Raw genomic sequence first — 27361 nt, 5'->3', positions numbered from 1 at the left:
ACTTTATTGCTTTGTAGTCGCTTCTAATGCTACGTGAACATACTAGCAATATGCTTCTATACGTGCAGAAAGAGAAAAAAGAAAAAAATAGGGAACCAAGAAACCATAGCGCAAAAAGTAATACATATATAGCAATAATGTAACTGAAAAGAGCATTGTATTAATATGAGATAACAATATACAGTATAACAATAATAATAACTCATTAGCTGTTATAAACCAAATTGCACCCAGTCAAATTCAATTCTTGATTGGGGAACAGGTTTAATGTTCCCCATTTATTTTATTTTAGGTGAAATAAACTGACAGAAAAAAAAAAAAAGTGACATTGATCAGGGTTACTCCTTGCACGTTTCCTGACATTTCCGTCATGTGTGTCAAGTCTGTTCTTGTTTGTGAATAAAGTGGTCCGAAACCGGATGAGTTTCTTCTCGTTTGTTTTTGCTTTATTGTATAATTAATGTTCTCTAATGGAGGGGCTGTAAATAATTTAGGCAAACATCTATTTGGTATTCTTGATCTTTTTGTATTTTTCTATGAGAATGTCATTACTCTTTTTTTTTTTTCACCAAATAAATGCATACAAATCTAAAACATTCTGATTTCTTTCTATGTAAGCCCAGTATAAACCAATGTGAAACTTTAATTTGCCAGAACTTTCTCATTTCAGTACAATAAAAAACATAATGTAAAAGTGTTCCTTTTACCCTCTCACGTTTACTTCAGACAATGGGTATGGCAAAATTATAACCATTATGTTTTTCTGACGTTATGCAAGTTTGAATCAACCAAATGCATTGTGGTAATTTAAGACGAGTATCAGTAGTGCTTTATGAAGGTCGACCTCTACCAGATGGAGAAATTAAGTCTATCCCTAAACAGTTTATGGTAACTGGTATTTCTACGGTAGTCTTTGAGGAATTGGATAGTATTCGTTTGTTTTAATTAAACTTCTCAGGTATTTAAAAACGTGACAATGAAATAAATCAAATTTGGCAACACTTTGTTCAAATGTTAGATCCTGTTGGACATTTTGAATCGGTTGCATTGGAACCGAAATGCATGCAAATCTGGAATGTGCTAGGACAGTTTTGTTCAGCAGATAAAACTTTAAGAGCTCAAAAATTAGGCACCCTTTGATTCAAAGACTTTACTTTAATGGTAATTAGCAAGATATTTCCTTCTTTACAATGATACAACATCCAGACTTAGATATTTACAGAACATCAGACAAAGTATTAGTCACGCTTGTGGGGTAGCTCTTTTTCTCACAGCAGGATGCGGTATTTAAGAGCTCGGGGAACCCTGTTGATGACCAGGCGTCCGTCATAGCTAAGCGATGCAAATAGCCATGGGTCGGCCGACGACCACTCTGCTGCGTACACGCTGTCCTCGTGCTCCTCGTAGGTGGACACCACGCTGTCTTTTAGGGGCTCCTTACTCCTGCAGCGCAAAAACACATTACAGAAATATCTAAGACACTGAAGAGGAGTGCTTCGTGATTTGCTATCCGTCAAAAGCTGAATTCTGCAGATTGGGTTTGTGAAAATGTCTTGAGTATTAAATGGCATTCATAAAATCAAGTCTCAACAGCACCATTAGCAAGGGGAAGAACAGCAGATTTACTATTTTATTTTATTCACTTTTATTTCCACAAAACTTTCAGGAGTTAAATTGAACTATCAAACATTAAATTGGGGTATTAAATTCTGAATAATATATATAAAAAAACTGCCAACCAATAACACGGTCAGTGCTTACACATTTCTGCTAGCTGCTGCTACAACACCGAGACAATAAATAACAATTCAAGAATATGATCCAGTATCACTGCCAGCTCAAATTCCCTTCAAGCCCCCCAGGCTGTAAGTGTTCCTGAGGGGAAAAACAATGATTTAAACATTTGGATTTATTTTACACATTTACGTTTTTACTCTGACAGTAGCTGCTCCCTCTGGACGGCGGCCTAAAATAAAATCGCTCTTAAATGTGTCACTTGTATACATTTAATGGGAAAGAACAGAAAGAGAGAGCACAAGTGGGAGCTCTTGAGTGATCCTAACAAATACTGGGCTTGGTCTCAGTTACACCAGGGATCGAGAGCTTTTAGGGATAATGTGGCTGCACAGTTTAACCACCGACAGCCTGCCATAGATCAGACCGCTGGGGTCACATATACACGAAACTTTAAGTGAAAACTTGTGATTGAAAATTAATTGCGAGGAGTATCAACAAAAAAAAATCAGTCTAGTATATAAAATCAAAATTTTATACGTTAAAAGGAAGTTTTTTTTAATCCAATGAGGAGGACTTGCCTTGATAAAACTGATGAAAATACTTATTTTTTAAAGATAATTCGCTGCCCATCTCCTCTTTTTCTCTCTTTCTCCCTTGCCGTGGAACCAGAGTATGAACGTCTGGTTTTCATACTTTTTGTGACTTTTATACAAGATCAAATATCCAGAACAACTATAAATGAGCAACTCCCTTCAAGCAGATTTACCTAAAATTTACAAGAAAAAAGATATGACACTTTCTAATAATTGATTGTGATGAAATCTTAAACTAGCTTATCTCATTAGATCCTACAAAAGCCTACACATTATTTTCTTTTCTTTCCTTTAAAAAAATCTTCATCCCAGATGTCCTGGCTGCAGGTGGAGGATTCAACGCTGTGTTAAGGTACTGCTGAGTAGGACATATGGACGGTAGGTCAACAACAGCCACAGAGAAAGGGTTAAAAGTAAAGCTGAGTGCTGGTAATTAGGAAGAAGAGTTGATAATTGTGGATGAGAGTTGGCCATTGAGTGTAAGAGCTGGTAGTTATGGCTGAGAGGGGGACCATAATGGATGTTGGACTGCAGCAGATTTGGACAGCAGTGAACAGTAACAATTACAGAGGATTTTCCTGACTTTTTCCAAATCAACTCTGCTAACTCTGCAGAGATAGAAAAAAAAGAGTCTCCTGAAGTGTTTTGACAGTAACACATTTTTAACATTTTCCTTTTTATCACTGAGAGTTTCAAAGTGTTGTGAGACAGAGGGGTTCTGGCTGTCAGCTTTAATCTTAGGAGGAAAAAAGTTCAAATATACACTGCATATTTCCTTACAGTCTTGAGTATCTCAGTTTGTTTCATTAGACCCTTTAAACAACTAAAGACAGAAAAGCAGAGAAAATATATTTTCTTAATCCTGATGAAGACTTGTGTCTGTGCAATGACTCCCCTTCTAAACCTTTGTAAAGGATTAGAGCAGATCTGACCCAAAAGGTGAAACCTCTCCATTGTCATCCCCAAAATGTTCACTTGTTACCCCAATGGGTGTTAGCTTAAGACAAACAAAAAAAAAAAAACTGAGAAAGAAACTTAGTGCACCATTTGATTCAGTGGCTTGTAAAAGCACATCTGGCAGCAACAGACATCAGTAATTATATTTGACATGACTATTACATGCGTAAGCTTTCTAATAAAACGGTTAACAGGAAGACATAGGAAGGCCAATTGCCTCAGGCATCAAATAAATAATGCCAGTCAGAACCAGAGCACAAACTGCAACATCCACTAGAAGACGTAAATAGTTTAAGTGGTTCAAACTACAGATTTTGTCGTGAGTAGTCTGCTGACACTGTGGTGAATCACAGGTTCAACACAAAGTGCATTTAAATCACTCTGCAGGGTGCTGGTTTAAGACTCAAAGAAACTTATTTTCACTACTTTCCTCCTACATGGATACAATATAATTTTTTATTTTTGTTTCATAAACTTGAATTGGAGCTGGAGACTTAACTATGATTATCTTTGTCTTGTGTAACATTGTGCTATACAGTGATGCACAAATATGGCATTATTAAAATAATCTCGTATTTTTGGTAGCATTCCTCCGCTCCTTCGTGTTCTCCCTCTTCCTTTCGTCCATTTTTTACACGTTTCTTGGTCTTGGAAATTCATATTAATAAAACCATGGCGAGCTACGAGACTGAACAGAACTGAAAAAGACATGTAAAAATGATGGTATTTGCCGACTGCTTAAATATAATTTGAATTCATCAGCTTTAAATCTGATAATGGTGCCCAGCACATCAACAAGTCTACCAATAAAGGAATGGTTACGGCTTCCTTCAAAAGGCTCATTTGGGTGTCAGGTGTTATTAATTCGCTGATGTCACTCAACTTCTTTCATTTCTGTTACTCACGTTTACTTTAATAATCTTCTTATTAAAAATAAAATCCCATGTTCCTTCCTTCTAAAAACCCACCAACCAGACTGCTCAGGCTGGGTGCCGCTGCTAATGAGTTGTTAAAACTCCCAGAGTTGTTCTTACTTGTCCTCCTGGTGGTTGTCCTCCCCCTCGCTGAGCTCCTCGTCGTCCACCAAGTGTCCGAATGGCTCCGAGGAGATGGACACCATATTGGAGAGGATGAGACGGCTGTCGCTGCTGGCTGTCAGCACCAGCTGGTCGTGGCTGTGGTTGTAGCGGACGCTCCACACCCTGGGACACACATTATTCATTCAGAGTTAGACGGCGCGGCAACGTGGGGAGCACTTTTTCTTTTTTACATTTATGCATATGATGAAAATGATTGTGAAGAAAGCCGTGTGTGGGTGAAGAGCCCCGCAGCAAGCTCTGGATGCTGAGATAGTTTGTTGACGGTACGTATGAGCAGACTGCACATGCACACTCTCAGCCACCCACACGCATCATGCAGAAAACGCAGTGATCTCACGCAGGCGTTAAAATAGCTCTGTTTGAGTATTTAGATGCCAGTAATAAGGATTTGGAAGCCTGCAGTCTATATTTGAGCTTAGTTCACATGTTCTGATGATCATAATGAAAAACTCCGTAATCCTTACTTTATTTCTTTCTCAATTTCCTCATCTCCCTTCCATAACTCTCCATTTTGTCCCTTCGTTCCCTTAGTTGCTTCTCCTTCTTTCTCCCTTTTTTTTTCTTGTGCACTCGATCTTTGTGTGTTTGTGAGCTTTTGTGAGCCCGAGGCGCAGCTCAGAGTGCGGTCCCAGTTCCCTCACAGGGAGGGATTGAGGGATAACCGAGGCTGTTGACAGAAAAATCAGCCTCGGCCACGCCGTTCCCTGCGCTCTGCTAATCCGCTTCCCTGCTAAAAAATAGTCCCTAATACCCCCAGCAGCCCCGAGGCCATATCCTGGCTGCGCTCCGACAAATGAGCGCGCACGACAAACACCCACACATAAACGCAGCGCACAGAAGAAGATGGGTGCTCATACAGGCGAATACAAATGAGAATGTGCTTTATAGAAATATGGGGAAGGCACACAAACGCATGTGGCCACACAGATAAAAAGGGAGCTCTGCAAAAACACAGATTAGATGATAGTGAACACACACACATACACACACACGTCACCTATCTCCCATCAGAAGACATCCCATCTGCTGCAATCTACAGTTATTGATATGTTTGCCGAGCCTGCCTCTCTTTCGGAGATAACGTCTGCTCCTGTGCGGGTGCGTGCACGTCGGCAAAGTGTGTGGCTGCTCCACTGTTTGCGTGTGTGGGTGTGTGCGCTGCAGCTGGATCCCAGTTTGGCTCATGCTGATCATCTATTCAGCTCACAGAAGAGACGGAGCGTGTCTCCTACACCGACACATCTGCAGTCGGCTGTTCAGCTCAGAGCGACGCCTGAAGCCTCAGCAGAAGACAACCCGGGGCTGGACTCACCTCCAGTCCTCAATAACCAAAGGAGTGGCAGTGGATTTAATTAGTAATGAGTTTATTACTGCCTTTTATTACATCAAGAGAAGTCGGGGCATTTCATTAGTTATGAGATAAAGCAATTAATGAAACAGGAAACCAATCACAAGTCCAGCAAATGAGTTATCTTATTTATTGCTATTGTGGGTGTGCTTTGCTCTATGTGCCTGAATATCCGTCCTCCACACTGTCGATCTTACTTCTGCTTCTTATGCAGGCAAGCTTTTCCCCCAAATCAAAATGTCACATTTAACTGAAGATTAATCGCTATTTGCTTTAGGAATTAATACAATTTTAAAGTGAATATTTTATAAATCTTATAAAAAAAATAAAATAAAAAAAAGATGGCAGAGAACAACATAAAAAAATAATCAAAAGGTGAGCACAAGATGACGGCAGCTGGTTTCTAGAAGCTACACCTGGTGTTCTGTTGGCTGCGATACCTTCCTGGAGGGCAGCACCGGCTGAAGTAATGCCATCAACGAAGCGTTCTCTCTATTTTGCTATTAACTTTTTGCTTTTTTAATAACATATGAAGTACTCCTAAATCAGTTCTCCTGCTTCTTTTTTGTGCATTCTGCTCCGTCTTCTCAAACTCCCAGTCGATCGTGGCAGATGGCCGCTTGTACCGAGCCAGGTTATGCTGGAGGTTTCTTCTTATTAAGGGAGGGGGTTTATTTTTGCCTCCACTGTCACTACATGTATTCTCAAAATGTGGGATTGCTGTAACCGACACAAGCAAGAGACTATCTGTTTTCAGTACATGTCCATCCAGGCGGAGTTTATGCTGCAAGTCAATGACTTGATGCAATCTGCTGGGTTTCCTTAGATAGAAAACCTATTAAAATAATTTGAGTAAAGAGCTGAACTAAGTGCACCTTTTGATAACTTGGATCAATTGGAATGCATGTGTGACTGAACTGAAATGATTTGTTCATTTTCTTTATGTTGGTGCTGCAGAAATAAAAAGAGTTGAACTTCCTTTCTTAGCAGTAAGTAGATTGCACCTAACCATTGTTTATTTTTCTTTGTAGTAAGGCATTATTCTGAATTATAAAGATAGATGCTTATAAAAATGCTCGGGTTTCACATATCATTTTAATGTGTATCATTTTTAATACTGATAGTACCACATCCATTTATTTTTGTTCCAACTCAGTATGGGTCAATTTATTCTTATAAAATATGATCCACTGGGACCCACGATCAAGCCAAAACAACTAAATGAGCTCCTGCTTGTAGATATTTATTGTAGTCATAAAACCCAATTTCCTTAAAATGTATAGAAATAGCAATGGAAAACTGACCTGCACCCCACTTTAAGGAATGCTGAAAGTGAAATATGCCACCATTAAGGATACAATGTTTTTGCAAGACTCTGAATCTCTTGTCAAGAGAAGACAACGGAGATGAAAAACATCCATAATGACTTATATAAGAATGCTAAAGATCAGAGCATATACAGTTAAATTCCATCTCTTAATTTAAAAAAGGTAATGAATTTGCCTGTGTGCATCGTTGACTTACAAAGCAACTTTCAACCAATATGGGAATTAATTATCTCCTGTTCAAGGACCTAAAAGGATTTCCCCCTTGTGTTCTACCCACCAGTGCGAGTGCTCCTCCAAGGTTTTTACGGGCTCCTGGACATTACGGACGTCCCAGAACTTGACCTTGCAGTCGTCTCCGCAACTGGCCAGGTAGTACTGCCGGTTGGGATTGAAGTCCAGGTCACGCACCAGCTGACCATGGGCATTCTCTATACAGTAGATCTGACTGGATGAAAGAAGATCAAAAAAAGAAGTGATTAGGCAGAAGATGCAAGGCATGAAAAAAAAAAGATGAAGAAGTGAAGCACAAAGCGGAACTGGCACAGAGAGAGAAGACGATATAAGCAAACAACAAACAAGTCAGAGCATTCCTTAGGTTAATCAAAGCTTTTCTGTGTCTGTCTGTGTTCAGTGAAGGCCAGACGCAAAAACGAAGCCGACGCTGGGCAGAGGTAAATGATGAAGGCAAGACTCATAAGTGAACAGCCTTGAGTTTCAGACACAGTGAAGCTGACAGGGTGACATGATAAAGGAAAAGATGTTCTGCTTAATGGGGTTCTATTTATCTCTCTGAGTCCTCCTGTTATCTCCCTGTAAGTTTCTCAGATATTCTTTCTCTGAATATTCTACTATGTATTTGGCTCTCTTTTCACCTTCCGTTGCATCTCTAAGTACCGTATATTCTTTGTTTCAAGAGCTGCAACAAGTGCATATGAACAACTACTAATCTTAAAATCTGCACTGATAAAAAAATATATATATTTTTCACAGAATCACCTCACCTCTCTGTGATTTAACTTCTTAAAGTTTTTGCACAAAAGCTTGACCCTCATCAGGCTCATCCCCAGATTCGGCAGGGATTTGATTTCAGCAAACAAATGTACTGAAGGTTTCACCATGTAACAGACTGCACAGAGTAAGTGAAAAACAAACAAGCAAAAAAAAAAAAAACTGTCATGCTTCTGAACAAAGGAAACATGTGGCTCAATAATCAAGAAGCCATTTTAACACATTTATAGGTCCATTTGAGGATTTTGGCCAGCTCAGTGCTGGTTTTTCCCAATTAAAAAATTGGTTACAGCTTTTTACAGTTTCTAAAGGCTGAAGAAAAAGCCTTTGCTGTGTTTTGTCACTGCTGTGATGAATATGTTGATTTGATTGCATTTTTTCTGTAGATACACACAATTATAAGCTGGCTGCCATCTCAAGTCGACTTCCTTGAAACAGTGAGAACTGGGACTTCCTAACACCCTTTTAAATTTAAATAGAGAAATATTCATGCATATGCAGATCGTGCAAAAAGAAACTTCACTCTCGTTCTCTATTTTTTTTACTCAATTCTAAAATGATTATATTCCAACCTAAAGAGTAAAAATGGCAATAGAGTCAGTGTAAGTGATTATTAAGCAAATACAAAGCCAAATTGGAGAAGGTGCAAATAGAGATGCTAAGTGCACCCTTTCTGTTTCCATATGGTTTTTATAGAAAAGGAGTAAGTAGCAGCAGTATGCGGCTGATCAGACATGTTAATTAGTAATCAGCAACATTGTGACTATCTACATAAAAGAAATATTGTCCATTTGCTTCTCCGAAGAGAAATGTGGACAATGTCAGTGTGTGAAGGCATCAGCAGTGACCCTGCAAATCCAACTGAGAAGGCCTTAAAAGTAATATCCAATTTGAAACCAATCATTCTTCGGTGAGAAAGAGTATTCAGAGGAAATGGTGCCTTAAATCTAAATACAGACCTATTAACTCAAAGATCAGGGCGCAATTCTGAATGAAATTGGAATCATACGCAGTACGATTCATTTGGAATAGCGTAACGAGTTGTTTCTCTCTGAAAATAATATATCAGCAATATGTATTAAAATTTGAAGCTAAATTAACCACAGGGCTATTGGAGAAAACAGAAGAGACCAAAGTGGAGATGTTTGGCTTTAATGTTCACCACCATGTGTGGTGAACATCAAAAAGTGCAAATCAACTCAAACGCTTCATACCAGCAGTCAAGCATGGTGATGGTGTTGAAATGATTTGAAGTCACAGTTGTAAAACAATTATTATACAATGTTCTAAGGGAGTGATGTTCCCTCTGAAGATATTTCTGCTAAAAGTGATTCTAAAACCCATTTGAATCATGGAATTAGTTTTTATACAGAACCTTTACAATTTTGTTTTTATGTAATAAATAATGAGGCAAAATGCTAAACTGGATTTACAATAAATGAAGTGGATCTAATGAGGCAAAACGCAATCTTCCTTGAATTTAACTTTAATAAAACCGAAAGTAACTTGGACTGCGTATTACTTTGAATTTCCAAAAAGATCCAAAGTTTTTATATAATGGGATTAGAAGTTTATATGACCTACTCCGATGAAGAAAAGATGAATAGCATTAAGGCGGCTGGGATTTGCTGAGATAATTTGTAGATTTGTGCATAAAAATCTGTTTACATCAATTTCTTTATTAACCATGTCATTTTCTTCTCATTGTGAAAAAAGTCACAACAGTGTTTCTGCAAAGATGTGTACGTGTGCAGAGCACCTCCCGTCTGCATAATTAAAATCATTGTGGCTTTATAAAATGCTCTAAAGTTTTGAAATTAGGCGACAGTAAATGGAGGTTTGGCGCTCCATAATGGATGGCAGCAAAGTGCCATCCATAAAAAGCTGCAGAGACAAACATGGGGGCTGCTGAGGAGCCAGGAATAAACAGCTTTAAGGTGTTTTTAAGCTTTTAAATGTACTCTGGTATTAGAAGTTGTCTCTCTGCTTTGTTTTTGGTGTATGTTTGACTACTATGCGGCCTGCCTCTGTTAACCTGAACACTAATCTTCCTTCTTCTTGTTTTATTCCGATTTCATTGCAAAGATGATTTAACAGCTAAAAAGATAAAATTCAGACAACAAAAATTCATAAATAATGCATAGTAAGTACGCAATAATAATAAGATGCAATATTCTAAAAACTTTATTTGTAAATGTATAAATATATTTAGACTTTAGCTTCTTTTTTTGTCATTTTGGACAGGGCACTTTCTACACCTTATACGTCAAATGCGAAACTTTGTCACTTTCTTTTGTAAGGTTCAAAACTGAGAAAGTTTTTTTTTTTCCAAAAATATAAATAAATAAAATAAATAAAATAAAATAAATAAATAAATAAATAAATAAATAAATAAATAAATAAATAAATAAATAAATAATAATGAAAAAATAAAGCAATAAATTTAACCCCCACAAAAAAGGTGTAATTAATAGCAACCCTAATGACTTCTGTTCGGACACCAATGAAATACTAAGCAGCTCAGCCACACATTGTGTTCAGAAGCATTTCTATCAAAAGAAAGGAAACAAAAACAACATAAAGCTCTTTTGTCAAATGCTTATCAGTATGAATCTGATGTACAGTCTTTTGAACAACCTAAGTCCCAGACATAATCTCTCTCTGAGCCCAAAGAACAACGTGTGCTTCCAGTTGAGTTTTCCTCGTTATCTGACGTTTTCTAACAGGCAAACAGTCAAGCAATGGTCCAGGAGCACAGCCAGCATGAAACACACTCATATTTAAATACACACACAGTCCCTTAAAACCCCAGAGTCTTCCTGACCTAAATGAAGCCCAGCGGTCTGCCTCAGGTCATTCTCTTATACCTCCCTTATTTTAATGAGATTTTTAATTAGCATGTTAATTGCCTAACGCAATCAGCGGGGTGACTAGCTTGCTGGCTAGCTACTGCTGGCACCCAACTGGGCCATAACACTGAGGCTTTCCACTCTGCTGAGCAAAAACCATGCAGAGCTTTGCTGTTCAAGGCTAGCCTGCAGAGGAAATGGTGTTGAAGAAAACAAGCAGCGATTTTTCTACACACTCACGCTGCCTTTATGGTGAAGGCAGAGTTCCAGATCTAATTAACTAGCAGTTTGTTCTTTTCTCTGACCAGCAGTTTTTGCTGTTCTTGCTTTCTTCTGCTGTTCTGAAAAAAGGCTTCAGGAGACAACAAAGACCATGAACCAATGTACAACTAAAGTCACATAAGAGTTACAGTATGTACAGAGCCTTGAAAAAGCATTTGGCCTTATATTATTATTTGGCTTTGGTTTTTAGTTCATCTATTTTTTTTGGTCCACTGATATGTTTTTGATTTTCTTTTTTTAGGCATAAGACCATAAAAAGGCACTTTTGTACTTTTTAAGGAATTAAAAGCTTCACATATGAAAAAGGAATTGACTTCTAAATGTAAGAACAGGTTGAGATGCTTTTTGCAGCTTGATCAACTTGATCAGTTTGTATCACATTCAAGAACAAAAAATTATGTTACACACACCGGCCGGTTTGCATATAAAATTAGTGACATTGAGTATGCTGACAGTAGAATCTAAAGACTTTCCCTCTACTTGTCTTGAGCATTATTTTCAGGGAAAAATATTGCTCAAATTGGGAGGTATGACCTTCAGCTTTCAGGCACCTTTATACTGTGATCAACTTCTACTTCACAAATTCAAGACTGGTTAGTTTTGTTAAACTAGTTTTGTTAAACTAGCTCTACCAACTTGCCGAATCATTGTCATTTGACATTTCTCATTACTTTCCACAGTTCCGGACTGATCGCTGCCCTCCTTAATCTGCTTTTATCTGACATTTTCTAACAAAATTAACCATATTAATTTATACATATATGATCTGATGTTAAGTGTACTGGTTTGTCTTGTACCGATTTCCTACTTGCTTAGCTTCAGAACAGGTACACTGCATTCCTTCTCAGTAACAGCAAGAAGTATTTTTTATACATAAACTGCTTTAAAACTGAATGCTTTGTCACAGATTTTAAATCTGCCGTGATTGAACCTTAAAGGGTCATGTTGAACTGGACACAACCTGCTTGTAGACTATTTCTTGCTATGGTCCTGTTTTACTTGCATGGGCCTGTATCACAAAGGGGCGTTTGTTTAGAGAACTGCGAAAAGTCCCACCTCTCAATCAACCAATACTCTCAGAAAATAAAACAAAACAAATGAATAAATTAACAGCAGTGCTTGAGTTAAATATTTACTTTCACCTCAAAAGTAAAAAAAAAAAATGATTTAGCATATCAAAACATGTTGGTATTCCTAACAGCAAATATATTACTTTACATGTCCTTAAGGATGGAATTCCCATTGATGGGAAAAAACACGGGACATATAAATATTTCAAAGTTGCTCCTATCAAATCGCAGCATTCTGATCCGAGTCGACTTGAAACTTTTAGTGAACTTCAGTTTCACTCAAAATAGCAATTTCGTGTGTAATTTTGAACTGGGGCCCCATGATTTATTTAAACCGAGCCCCCATCCCCCAACCCCTACTCTCTGGCGTGTGGCTCAGAGGTAAAAGGCGTGACCTCGGGCTGTAGGGTGGCTGGTGTTCAGCCCGGCCCGCTGTGGAATGGGACGCAGCCGCCGCGTGAAAAGGAAATGGAGCAGGAAATTGGGTTAGTTTCGCTCGTTCCCCCTTCTTGTGTCTCTGAGCAATCCCCCTCCAAACATGCACGCTCACACACAGTCATTCAGAAACACGCATAAACTCCCTTGGCCCTGGCTAATAGTGGAGAGACCTGGGACCTTATATATGTGTGCAAGTGTGTGTGTTTACGTTTGTTTGAGTGCAGAGGATTAGAGTTGTGGTCGGCCTAAGCCACCAAACACTCAATCTAAAGTCATCCAGCCAGCTAGAGAGTGTGTGATGGGGGACTGATGAGGGGACAGGGGACCTATTACACACACTGTTGGGCGCAAGCAGATAAAAAAATATATATAAAATAGGGAAAACACACATCCTCACATACTGTTCCTGTGTGTAAATAGAGAAGATGATAAAGGTGTGCACACAGGAAACTACAAAGGCAGACAGGGAAGCACATTTGGCCATCACACACAACCTCCTAACTTAGTCTGGGTGATAAATCTCTCCACTGAGGGAATCGACTGGAACACAGATGCTTGTGGTAGCACACAAAATCTCTCACTCTCTCTCTCACACACACACACACTCCTCTGTTTCTATGACAACAATTGGGGGGTGAAGGAGGGGGTGGGGGGGGCATGAGAAAAAAAGAATTGAAAGAGGTGGGCAATCATTTCATCGCTGATCAAAATTAAAGCCTGGCTTTGAGATGGAGCCAGCAGTGAAAGATGGATGGAAACAAGAAGAGAAAGGTGGGCAGACAGGTTGAAGGAGGGAAGGCAAGATAGGCAGAGTCTACCCATTAAAGAGAGATATCAATATATCAAACAGAAAATGCTGTAAAAAAAAAAAAGTCTTAGATTGCTACTCATTTTATTAAATTTTATGAACAAGAATCGAAACTCGGTCATCATTGGCCATGTTCTTCATGACAGATCACACAGAAAAAGTACTTTTTTTTGGAATGTGGCTGATTTTTCACTCATTTTCAATTCAGTTCCTGTAATCTTACTATGCAGAGAGCAATGCCTTCATTGGCTTCTTCACCAAATCACTTAATATTGTGATTTCATGAGACACGCTTACACAAGCTACAACTACACCTCCACCATTTTAGGAAACGTTTGCCCATATAGAGACACATATTTTCCCAGTTTTAGGCTCAGCCAAATTGGATGGAGAGCATAATAAATGTTCAAGTATTGCCGCAAATTCTCAGTTTTAGTATTAGACCTGGACATTAACTCTGCCATGCTAATACATGAATTTACCCCAATTTAACCATTCCATTGAAGCAATGGCTATATGCTTAGGGTCAAGTCATGCATGGCATATTTCAGCAACAAGGCAGTTCAAAGTGCTTTACATCATAAAAACATCAAATTTTAAACATCAACATAAAATTTCGTCAAATGTCATAAAAACCATCAACATACATCAAATGTGTCAATTAAAGACAACTGTAAACAAGAGGGATTTTAGCTTTAATTTAAAGCAACCAAGTGTTTCAGTTGGAAAAGAATGAAGGGGAACATTTGTCTTTTGAAGCCTCTAGGTTTTCTTACAGCTGCCATAGATGTAGCAACGTCTCAACATATCAATTTTCCCTGTCCTTAATTTGTCAAATGCACTCCCACATCATGATACTGAGACCAATGTGGTTAACCACAGAGTGTTCTCAAGATGTTTAAATATTTGTTTTCTGTAGGCCAAAATGTCTATTTTTGATCTTATTTAATCCAGTTGTTAGCTTAGTCCTGAAAATTAAGCTTTGTACGTCTTTCTTTTTAAACAATGGCTTTGTTCTTGTTACTCTTTCATAAAAGGCAACATTTGTTGAGTATTTGACTGATAGCTTTTCCATTAATGGGGCAGTATTATGAGTTATTCAGCTCTTAAGTGGCTTCTATAATAGGCTCAGTAGATAAACCAGGTATTTGCTAATTGCTGTTGGCTAGTCAGAGCTGATTGAGGGAGTCGGGGAGTGGGGGGCTGCTCTTGGATACACTGACCTGTCTGCTGTTGCATTTGGTCTCCATGATTTCCGGAATAGCCACAGAATCTGATCCACTTGAGAAAATTACAAAAAACAAAATCTGGCTGCTTCAAAGACAAAAATAAATAAATCGGGGACAGCTCAAAATTTTAGCACAGTACTTTACAAGTACTTAGAGCAGGGGTGTCAAACTCCAGTCCTGAAGGGCCGCTGTCCTGCAGTTTTTAGATGTGCCACAGGTACAAAACACCTGAATCAAATGGCTTAATTACCTCCTCTGTACTCCAGAGCCTTGCTAATGACCTAATTATTCTATTCAGGTGTAGTGCAGCAGAGGCACTTCTAAAAGTTGCAGGACAGCGGCCCTCGAGGACTGGAGTTTGACACCCCTGACTTAGAGTAAGGTTTTCTGAAAAATTAATCACCGTAAATTTCCAAGACAATCTAAACCATCTTTGCCACCATGCATGATCTTTGATTTTGAGTACCTGCATGCAAAATGGTTAGTAGGCGGTGTTTCTTTAAGCCTTTTGGATTAACTGTAAGGTTACCTGCCGCAATCGGCAAATCTTGTGTCTGGCTAATTATCTCACAGTACTGCAGGCGCTTGTTTTTCTTTCAAGGACAACAACAGACGATCATTAACTAGTTAGATAAAGGAGAAAAAAGTACAAGCTCAGTTCTGCTTGTGATTTTATTTTACTTTTTAAATTTTTTATGAAGACTAACTAGTTTGAAACTGGAACAGAGGGATGCTTTGAGGTGTGCTGTGGGCGGCTCTGCCTCTCATGTAACTTTGTGGAGTATGACATGTGGTAAGGTATCCATGGAAACAGTAATCACAGTGCCCATGGACATATTGAGCTTTCAATCACTATTTTTCCCTCCGTTTACACCAGCAGTTTTGAATGAAATTGGCTACATTGGACTCAAAATGGATCCAAATCCAAATTCATCAAACCACATTGTGTTAATATTTATTATTGTGCGTGCCTGGTCATATATTTCATCACTTTCAAATTAGCCACCAATAAACAACGACCACCATTTAATTTTGAGTAAATTTCTTATTAGACAAACAAAATGATAGATTATATAATAATATTGTATCCTCTAGTGGTTTGACATTCGGGCAGCAAGAAGGCATGGCGACAAACATTCCTAGTCAAATAAACTATCCCACAAGAAGCATTATGCCACTTACTGGACTGGAGTTTATGAATGTTCACAGATTAGGCAAAACGGCAGTCTTATCTAATTTCTAGTCATATAGTGCCATTTTATAGCACAATCAAATAACTATGTTACATTTAGCTGCTTTAAAAATGATGTTTGTACAAACCATTACTTAAAAGAAATTTGACTTTGTAATTTGACGCCTTGTCTGACTTAAAGAGACAGAAATTGGGCCGAAGGCAGAGTGCTTTTTCCGACACTCTGCCTTCAGCACATCATCGCAATAATATGTTTCCCTTACATCATTTACAATTGTTCTTAGGAGTGTTGGACTGAAAAATAGTTTGCATGAGAAGCTCAGTAGATTGAGTGTTTGTTCATTGCTGCTGCCACTAGTCTGTAGGGAGCTAAGGGGGAGTTTAGTATTAGCAGGTGTTTAGGTACCACCCGAATGGTTGCCATGGGAGATTCAAGGATTTCTCAAACATGCATGAAAGAATCAAGGCCACACTCCAAGTATGTTTCTGGTGAGGGAATAACAATAAAACATGAAATAAAGCTAAAACAAAATACAACTGCATTTATTATTTAAAATGAGGGAAAATGTTGACAGAATTGGCCCAAAAACAGCAACAAGCATGTGCACATCTTCATAGATCAATATACACATGGTTACCTGAATCATGTGAAAGTCCTGCTTCCTAGCACAAAATTACATATGGCTGCTTTAAATTTTTTATTTTTTTTTAGTTTTGGTTCTTTAAAAAAGCTAGCGAAATACTGCTGCTGTTTACAAAACAAATAATCCCTATTTTTCTTTTAATCAAGAATCAACTAATTTAAAATTTTCCACTTAGCCATAACAGTAGGAAAAGAAGAATAGAAAATACTGACAACACAACAATGTTGTGTTGATAAATCCAAAAGTACTTCCTGTAATTTAATTTACTTATTTTAAGACACTAAATGAAGTCTTGACCACACTGCTCAGAGAGAAGCAATATGGTGCCGTGTCTTCTGACAGGGAGCAGGGACATGAAAAGGTCACAGATGATCAGCTTGACACTAGCTGGGTTCAAAAGGTCGCCCTCAAATCAACAGTGGCATATGGAAATCTACAGTTCTAAACAAAGCAGCTTATGTCTTCAGCATAATGACCTGGTTTAAATTTTGACATATGAGATTTTTAAAAGGAAGGTTGGTTGAATAACACAAAAGAGAGGAGACGACAGCGTTTTCTGTCTGGAGTTTTAACTCCGACTCCTCGTCTTTCCACCAATAGAAAGCTGGCGTTTAACCTGGGCTGTTAGGGAACAAATAGCACATCCATCAATCATTTCAGCCTCTTTTTCGCTCAACGGGCTTACTGTCTCTTTACACACACAAATGCACAGCAGAGGACAGGAGTAAAATCCATACTTCTCTGCAACATTGCTCTGCTATTCAGTATGCATCTGGCTGCAGTGCATGGCAAGGCTGCAGGCTTGACAGCCATTACACAGCTCAGTGTGTCTGTGCGACCGCTTCATCCCCTCACTGCAAACTTGGTGTCTAAAAGGGAACTCAGGAAAATGCGGTGAAATAGCACACCAGCTACAAACTTGTCTGTCTGTTGCACAAGTACAGAAAGACAACGGAATCTATTATTGATACTTATTGGCTCAATTTATTTTCCAACCTTCTTTCCACTGAGACAATTTAAGTTTCTGAAAAATAAGTAAGAGAGAAAATAGAAATTGCCCCATTTGTGGATACCCAGAGGACTGTAGGTTAGAGAGGAGGATCCTCATCAAATCAGACAAGAATAAATTGCACAACTACACATTTATTTACCATTAAAAATGTTAAATCAAAAAGCTGCTGTTTCAACATTCAAAATGCAACACCTTTTGGTCAAAACTAAAAGGCAACTATAACATCCATGAACAGATCAAAGCACCACTCCATGTATTGTTATTTTCTTTTTGATAAGAGAATAACATAATAACATGATGGAAAAGTCGATTTTACATAACACTGTCTCTTTAATTTCTGTGCACATTTAAGATAACAAAACTGTAGTGGCAGACAAAGTTTGAATGTAGAAAGAAAATTTAGATCAAAATTATTAATTAATAATGATATAACCTTCATAACACTTAGTATAATGCAAGATGGGTCACAAGATGGGTAGATTTTCAACATCAACTTTTTTGTTATACTTTTTAATTATTTGTTTGGTTACAAAAAATATGTAACTTATGACAATTTGAACATATCAAAGGAACTTTTATTAATGAAATGCCAGTAAAACGTCTAAAAACGGCATTAAAAAAAACAGAAAAAAAGTCTAAACTGCAGCTCTTTACAACTTGGAGCAGTCCCCTGAATAATGTAACAGCCAGAGTACACTGAGGCATCATGCAGAAGTGAAAATGTGTCACGGCTTTCTATTAAACACCACTTTCTGTCCCCAGTATTGGAGCGGAGTAGTTCATAATTTACATAATGTTGCATATTACATCAGTACAAAGTAGAACAGGATCTATATATGTTTTATAAGAAGTGTTATCTTTGTTTTTTTTGTGTGACTGGGAGACAGTCTGTTCCTCTCCAGGGTGTTAGATAACTTAGATAAGGCATCTCATACTCCTGGGCTGCACTCGCTGTGCCTGTTACTGAACATGGCAGCCAGATTTGGGCAGGCAAAGTCAGTCACAAGCCACAGGTCTGAGTGTGTCCAACTGTAGAGGTGAGTGTGTGTGTGTTCTCCTATATCTGCTTTTTTTGTTGCATTTGCAGGTGTGAAGGAACACCTCAAAGGTCATCTGAGGAGGCATTGGAGCGTGCTGAGAGCCTGCCATCATACAGCTGCCACACCAACTGGGCACCAAACACACACACGAAAACACACCGACTCCCACGCTGACAACCAGGTTGCTAAAACCAAACACACACAGAGATACAGGGAGGTACCTACAGCAAAGAGCAAACACTTGTCACAAGCAGGTCACTCACTCAGACAGGCAAACGCGTCTCGCTACTCATTCACACTTGCAAGCTTTACTCTTGCAACCACTTCACACTTGTGCGCCAGTGTGCATGCGTGAACACACACACGCACACACACACATAATGTGGTGCCCTTGGTTGCAATCTGTGTTTGTCTAAAACCTTGGACTAAGAGAGTCAAACAGCTACAGAGATTTAATCAGTTAATCTTTCTCACAAACAAATGGCAAGGAAACCATAGAAACCACAGACCTTTTATTCAGAACCCAAACATCACCTAAAGCTACTCAAACATTTGGGGATTTTCATGGTTTTAGCTTTTCAAAACTTTTTTTTTTCTTTTAGGAAAATGTCAAATTTTTTCCACCAATATCAGCTAACTTGCTTAATTTCACGATTTATTATGAAAGAAAGTTTAGATTTTTACATTTAAAAGACTATAGCTAAATTTGTTTTGACCTGTTTTTCGACTCGTTCATGATTACATCCACTGTGTGCTTGTTGCTGCTGTTTCTCAGTGACACCTGACACATTTGTTTTACGTTTTCTCTAAATGCGCTGCTGGCTGCACATTCATTTCTGTCTGATTAATGGTTCATTCAAATGTAAATTTCCAAACCTAAATCATGCTCTGTTTAGAGAGAAGAGGCCATCACCTTTCTGAAGACACCATCTGTGGTTTTGTCACAAGACCACTATTGGCTGGTCCTGGTAACTTCAAGATAATGCAAGTGATAGGAAAATAGGAAAATAAGTTACAGTAGACAGCATCTACAGTCAAATGTTCTCTACTTCATTTGGCTGAGACACAGAGAAAAAAAAATCTACAACTTAATGATAATACATCTATATTATCCAGTATATATATTTAGTTTAATATTTATGTATGTCCGTATGTGTTTAAATTCAGGTTTTTAATATTTCATAGATGCACTTTCTTCCAATAACTGTACTGTTAAAAAAAGGTGGAAGCAGATGTTACTCCCTTTACTGGTTGAAGATGTCCCACAGGAAAATATACGTTTTCATAGTCCTTTATATTCCCAAATATGAGTCTAGGGTCTAAGGGTTACACTTCACCTATTCCTTCCTTTTGTGAAAATGGTTAAATCAGCTGGAGAAAGCAGCATAAACAGAGTGTGCAGGAACTCTTTAATTTGTTATAGGGAGTGGAGTGAAATCAATGATTCAACTATCTTATCTAGCCCTGTGATACGCATCTTGTAAATACATTCTCACTTTCTCGCTACCCTCCCCTTACTCCCTCACGAAGCTCCCCTCTCAATCTCTTTGGCACTTTGCTGTTATCACGGCGATCAATAGCGAGGTGATTATTATTCTTCTAGCACAGCCCACACATACACACACGCTGACCTCCCTCATCAAGTAGCTAAGAAACGCAGAGCACACAAACAAAGCATACACTTGCAATGCAGACACACAACGAGGGGTTGTGAGGTGTGCTGCTGATAACCTGCAGTTACAAGGTTAATGTGTGGTACTACACATGCTCCATGTCAAGCAGGAACATTACGGTTCCACCACTCCCACTTCATTACATGTAGAGGTGAAAAAAAGCACTTTCTTCTGCTTGTGAACAACGGATTTTAAGCAAAACGTCACACAAAAGTGTGCTAAAACCGACGGAGAATGCAACCAGAACATCAATATACAGTATATGAATGCATTTAAATGAAACATTACACACACACACACACACACACACACACACACACACACACACATATATATATATATATATTTTCTAGCTTCATATGTATTTTATATTTCCACTGACCTAATTCTAAACAATGCAGTCATCCTTTCCTAGTAATAACTTCCACACGAAAGATTGTTGTCAGTGTAACATGCTAGAGGTTACAAAGGGTGCTCTTTTTTTTATTTTTGCTTTAGCAGCATCCTGACTATCAAAAAGACATTCAAAATTTGTGCACTTATAATGTTCTATAAAAAACATTTATAGAATATTAGAAAAATCTATTCAGTCACAATCTTTTCCTATATAGTTTCAATCTCTAAAAAAGTTTCCACATTGTATCATCTGATTTCATTCCTACTTTAATGTATCATTTTAAATAGATTTATCCAAGTCTGTTAATTCTTTATTATGTATCTTTGATAGTTTTGTGTATTTTTATTTGAATATTTTTATTGAATTTTCAGCTGAAAAAGTCCCCTACCAATACATTCAATGGTATATGTTTTTTAACCTGTTGTAGATTGTAATTTTAATACTGATTGTATTTTTGGACATTTTTTGCAATTTTCTGGTCAATTTAAACACAGTTTCATTCTTCATTTAGAAAATATGAAGTGACAATCAAAATACCTTGATTAAACCTGAAATAGTATGTAGCAAAAGTATTGAAGTACTTCTTAAGTTATTACTGATTGTTGGCTTGAATTGGGACAAAAATGTCAAAGCATATAGATTTAAAAGTAAGCACTTTTGTTTGCATAAGAAATTCTAATTATTTGAAAAGAAAGTTGTTCTAAAACATCCTCAGCATGACGAGTATAATTAAAAACACATTTCTGTGTGCAGTACTGAAACGTCTTGTAAAGCCATGTAAATACCTTCTGAAACCATTAAGCTCTGACAATTTAACTTACACGACACTTAAATGACTCATTTCTGTCAGATTTAAAAGTATCCGACTCAAACATCCAACTGGCTTTAAGTCAGGTGATAGCAGACGGCTCCTGTGTGAGAAATCATGGCTCAACACTGAGTGGCAAGGAATTAAAAGTGTTATGCTGTGAGATTTTCAACATCAAGGTCACTAAACCAAACTTTGATGTTTCATTTGCTAAATCGAGCAAATTCCATAAACTTTATAGTGAAACAGTTGATATAAAGAAACCGTAAAAGCCACGTGGTATTTGAAATAAAACATTGCAACTTGTCTTTCCCCAGACTATAAATAATTGAAGTATTTGAAATAAAGTAAAACAAATACGTGTAAGGCATGAGGCTTGATAGGAGTTTTACATTTTCAGACTTGCCTCCCTTAATGGAGCTCACCTCATAGTGCGAAGATCCCAGCCTCGGATGGTCGTGTCGTTTGCCGTGGCGAGCTGGCTGCAGTTGTGGTGGGGGCTCCATTTGCCAGAGGTGAACTTCAGCTGACCTTTACCTTCGAGGGTGGCAGTGCTGGAGACCTGCAGCACACCGGAAGACCTTTATTAACTTGTCAGAGCATCCATGGAAGTTTCACTTAAATACATGCGACAAGTTCAGCAAGAACAGTGCATTCAGTCAGCATAATAAGAAGCTTTTTCTCTCTGCCTTAATCAAGATTAAAATATATTCCCAAGGAAACCATTTTAAGGTTTACTTTTGGACGCTGTATTTCATTGTGCAAATAAAATAAATAAAAATAAATAAAATCAATAAAAGCAAAAGATTTGTTCATAGTATTGAGGTATATGTGGTTTCAAAACTGCTTTAATTGTCATACCGTTTTTAGTTTAAAACTTTTCAAATTACACGCCTTAGAAACAGACGTTTTCTCCAACAAGCAACTAAAATAATTGTTGCATTTCTGTTTTAAATAAAAGGAGTTAGATCATATTATGCATTTCCGTTGAAATGTTAGTATTAATACAAAATATTGTGGTACTTTTACTCACAGATTTCATACCAGTAGAAGTTTATTCGCCAACTTGATCTTTTAAAAGTTACCAGTCATAAGTGGATTTAATTAAGAACTATAGAAACCGTGCAGATTTGTGATCAGTGTACTTTATTCTACTCATATAATTCAACTAATTATAGCTTCTTTTTTTTTTTCCAAAAATAGGTCCACCAGCAAATAAGACCATATGTTTACTGGGAAAATATGCTCACTAACACATAAAGTTTATTGATTTTCATATAAAAAAGGACTTCTATTTGAAAGAAGAGAAACTTCAGCCTTCATGATCACTTTTTTCTGTTACAGAATATGTATTTTTTTTAACTATTTTACTTTATAACTATTTTACAACTAATTTAAAGCAGAACCTCTTCAATTCTGTTATTGCTATGGCTTATCTTTCACTAATAGTTTATCTATAAAGCTCTTCAATTTTAATAAACTTGCAGGGGATTCACTTTTGTAGTTCTTCTATGTTCATATTCACACCCTTGACTTTGAATAACACACTTTTCGAAGCATTGACCTTTTTTAGAAGACCTCCCCTTTGAAAGCTCCCACCATCCAGGCAGAAAACTCAACTCTGATGAACTGAATACTTGAGGACATCCAGCAAGTTTTTTTAGTGTTTTCTTAGTGCTTTTCTTCCAGGTTTTTTCAAGGTAAGCCTGTGCAGTTTGCGAAAAGCTCTTACTCAGGCTAGGGTTTTTTTTCTCTATCCTGTGACCTATACTCCAAATTCAAGACTCAAGAATACTTTGAAAGGTTTTTGCTACTTCATTGTGCTTGAGAGTAGAGCTAGTATTCGTTTTGAAAGAGACAAAAAATTTAATGTTAGTAGTGAAGAGACTGATTTTATTCCTCCTGGTTTAGTAATGATTTAGTTACTTTTTATCAAACCTCCAACGGATTCCCATTGGTCTTTCAAATAAATGATGTGTGGTAGGTGGAGACCAGCGCTGCAGAAAATTTTAATTAATCAATAGTTTCCTCTAAATTTGTGCGGGTTAAAGTGATTGAGGTAGTTTTTTGCTTTGCTGGAGGTGATTTACACACAAGACCATTTATTTTGGGAAAGATTTGCTGAGCTCTGAGAACGTTTAAAATGGATTAGTGTGAAGTATTGAATCAAAGCTGTGTAGGTTGGTTGAGGATCACTGGAATGTATTATGTCATTTATTTTTCAAACATCACTTGGTGTAGAAATTAGGTGGCGCAGTGAAGGCCGATTAAACTGGAGCATCTGAGGTTTCTCAAACAGGACGACATGCTTGTCCCTGGATATTTTTTCAGATATATTTCCAATAAAAACAATGATGGTGAATTTAATGAAAGCCAAAATGCTTCAAGCCCTCTGATTTATAAAGTAAATTGCTTCGTAGGGCTTTTCTTGAAAAATAGAATCCAATTAATGCAGCAGACCGGCTTTGGATAATATCTTTCTCTAAAATTTGTGATGCATCTAACAATTCCAAAAAGCAGAACCACACTAGTCCATTTTTCTTTGCTCCCTGACTATCTGCAGGTTTTTATCCTCATCCTTCTCCCTCTCCCAGTTCTCCAGCCCTCCCTCTTTCTCTCCCATCCCTGGCTGCTGGAGCAAAGATCATCGATCGGTCCGTCACCACACTGTTCCCTGGTACATTCTCATTATTTCAGCTAGGGAGGACAGAGGAGGGAGATGGTGAGCGGCCCATGGAGAAGGAGAGAGGAGAAAAGGAAGGGAATAAAGCAAGAGGGATTAAAGGAAGAAGAATTGTATAGGTGCAAAAACAGGAAATGGTAGATATTTGTCAGTTGTTAAGTTGGACTGCAAGGTTTCAAGATGAAACACTAAAATTGCGCACTTTTCCAGACTCAAATGTTCTGGTTTCACTGTCAAGCATAAATATCTACGTTTACCAGGTATTTATAGTAGAATGCACCGATAAATCTACCCCGATTTCCTTAAATTTGGGAGATCGGTGATCAGCCGATACATGTGAACCCGATCTTATGCGCCGATCTCATCTACCTCAGCAAAAGTCTAAAAATGAACGACTGTCCTCTTTTGCTCTGCTTTGAGAGAGGTTTGACTGTCATGTCTGCACATATACAGTTACTAATAGTCACCCCACTGTTGCTAGTACAGCAACATTCTTGCTACATTCAGTAATGTTTCAGACAAAAAAAAAAAATCAGTGACTGTCCAGACGTTTTGCACAGCTGAAAGACTCAAATATGTATGAAAGATTCAAAGAATCACTCCAGGTATGTTTGTGATGAGGTAATAACATTATAACATTATGTAAAGCTCAAAAAAGTTGATTGTAACCCTACCAACTCAAATTCTAAAAAAAATTTAGGACATTTTATTTATTTTCTGCGTCTGTATTCAAAAAATGTCCTACAAATTTCAACAGATGTAGGAAAACAACGCGGAGATCCGCTAAAAAGTCTGTAAAACCCCATCACCAGAGACAGAGAGATGCTTTCTAACCTAAACATAATGTGAAATTTAATCTTTAGTGAGTCATCATTTCAAAACTACTTACACAGCTTTCATTCAATACTCCTCTTCTTATTTAACTTTAATTTGATTTTATGCAACTAAGCTGTTTTTGAAGATGTTTTAACCACTTAAAATGAGGGCAATACATGCTGGACAGCTAGTCTAGTAATTACCAAAGGGTCCATTCAAAGGATAAACCAGATTAGGTTTATCATCTATAAATATGGTTTTAAGGTGCCAAAGGACACGTGCACACACATTTCTAAATGTCTTTTCACGTAACTTAAGGAAAGACACAGCCTGTATTCGACAGAGAAGTAGGAGCTCCCCTCCCCTCCCCTCCTCAGAGAACATGAGCTTTCTTAAGCACCAGTAAAAAAGAAAACTTCTCCAGGAATCCTGCTCCACTAATGGTTCAACAGCAAAGCTGGAGCTTCGTGCATCCCAGCTTCCCAGCTTTATTAGTGCGCTAACCAAATTAGGGGCCCTAACAAGGCAGTACACACAACACTAGGGGACACATTCATTTAGGAGGCAAGCAGCTCTAATGCAGAGCTTTCTATCAAATCACCATGCAGTCATGCTTTCTCCACACCACGATGGTTCAGTGTGTGCGCATTAGTTTGTGTGAGAGCAGATGTGCGGGACAAGGTGTGTAGGTGTCCTCAATTCCACCAGCGAATCCAACTGATGAGTGCTGGAAACACACATCATGGGCACAAAAACAATGCACATTGGCATGATTAAACCCACAATCCTCTCTTATAAATGCATACACACTACCACATCCAACTCATAGAGCCACTAATCCAGGCGAGAGAGAAAGAGAGAGAGAGAGAGAGAGAGAGAGAGAGAGAGAGACAGAGAGAGAGAGAGAGAGAGACAGAGAGAAAGAGAGAAATAAAGAAAGAGAAAAGAGAGAGCAAGAGATCCATGCTGTGCTGGACATGACTAGAGATGAACACATCACCCTCTGACAGACTGAAGAGGAGAGTGGGATGAAAAAAGGAAGCAGGGAGGGAGGTAAGAAGATTAGCATTCTCATCAGCAGTGGAGGAATTTGTCTTGGCTGCCTAGCTCTCCCTTCCTTTTTCACATTCCCCTTCTCCTCATCAGCTCCACACTCTTTCGTTATCCCGGCTCAGTCTTCCTCCGTTCTTATATTTATTTTTGCAATCAGCAGGATCCTGTATCGACATGTTTTTCCTTGCTCCTCCCTTCTTCTCATATTTCTTCCATTCACATTCATGCCCATGTTTACCTCAAAGCATGAATATCAATTGTTCTGTTTGGTGTCTGTTTCACATACGTGGATCACCTCTGTGGTCCACTCGTTTACGTGCTGGACTGACCTACACAGTTCTGTGCAAATGATTATAACTTTCCCACATTTTGTCCCGCTGCAGCCACACTTGACGTATTTTAGTTGGATTTCATGTGCCAAAACAACTCAAGGTCACTAATTGTAGAATTGAAGGAAAAATAATACACAACCTTCACTGAAAAGTGCAGTGCGCATTTGTGCCCAGCTCCCTTGGGCCAGCCCTATGTTTAAACACACTTTGTTGCAATTACAGCTCTTCAATAGCTCAATATTTGGAAGTGTGGCCAACAAGGACTGAATGGCTTTGTTCAGTTCCTCTGCTGCTATTATTAAACTAATATATCTATACATATTAGTTTTGGGACACAATCTGAAGATGAGTAGGTGGTGTAAAATATCAACCTTTTTGTCCCCTTTTCCTTTTTAATAATAAAATGACCTAGAACTCAACATAAATAACCCTGGCAAATATTCACACAGAGTGAGAGGTCTTAGCCTTCCATTTATCTGAACAACAATAAGAAAGAGTCTAACAGACTTTTAGACTCCAAGACCGACTTGTGCTTGCATGCGAGTTTGCTGCCCTTTATGTGAATCTACATAAACCACTAATGAGTCATACACTTCATATTTCTCATCACATCTGGCTTCTAATGGATCCCCACACACACACACACATGCACACCCCCACACGCATCCACACACACACACACACACGCACACACACACACACACACACACACACGCACACACACGTCCACAAAAGCCGGCTGACACATCACAACTCGATTAGTTCTTCCCCAAATGCATTCACACATGACACACGCCATTATTTTGTGGCTTTGAATACACATAATGGCCTTTCTAAGTGCAAAGCTGGCAAGTTGGAGACGGTGAATTTACAGTGAAGAGCCTCTTCACCTTGCATTACGAAGGACACAACCACAGGCAAATTGACCACAAGTATTTACACTCAATTTAGTTACATAGTTTTT

General features: G+C 38.1%; 1 protein-coding gene across 1 annotated transcript in view; it reads right to left on the bottom strand.

The window, feature by feature from the left end:
- Nucleotides 1-1135: 1135 nt before the first annotated feature.
- The window catches only part of eipr1 (EARP complex and GARP complex interacting protein 1), a 52325-nt gene continuing 26099 nt past the window's right edge, over nucleotides 1136-27361 (bottom strand). The window contains exons 6-9 of the mRNA XM_008399624.1: nucleotides 21939-22075; nucleotides 7341-7508; nucleotides 4322-4489; nucleotides 1136-1443 (exon numbers count right to left, since the gene is read on the bottom strand). Of these exons, the coding sequence (XP_008397846.1) occupies nucleotides 1269-1443; nucleotides 4322-4489; nucleotides 7341-7508; nucleotides 21939-22075 (648 nt within the window). The 3' untranslated portion in view covers nucleotides 1136-1268. The remainder of the gene's footprint in view (nucleotides 1444-4321; nucleotides 4490-7340; nucleotides 7509-21938; nucleotides 22076-27361) is intronic.

The sequence above is a fragment of the Poecilia reticulata genome, linkage group LG22 (assembly GCF_000633615.1).
Source record: "Poecilia reticulata strain Guanapo linkage group LG22, Guppy_female_1.0+MT, whole genome shotgun sequence".
NCBI lineage: Eukaryota > Metazoa > Chordata > Actinopteri > Cyprinodontiformes > Poeciliidae > Poecilia > Poecilia reticulata.
The sequence above is the reverse complement of the archived record's forward strand: the minus strand, read 5'-3'. Positions and strand labels throughout refer to the sequence as shown.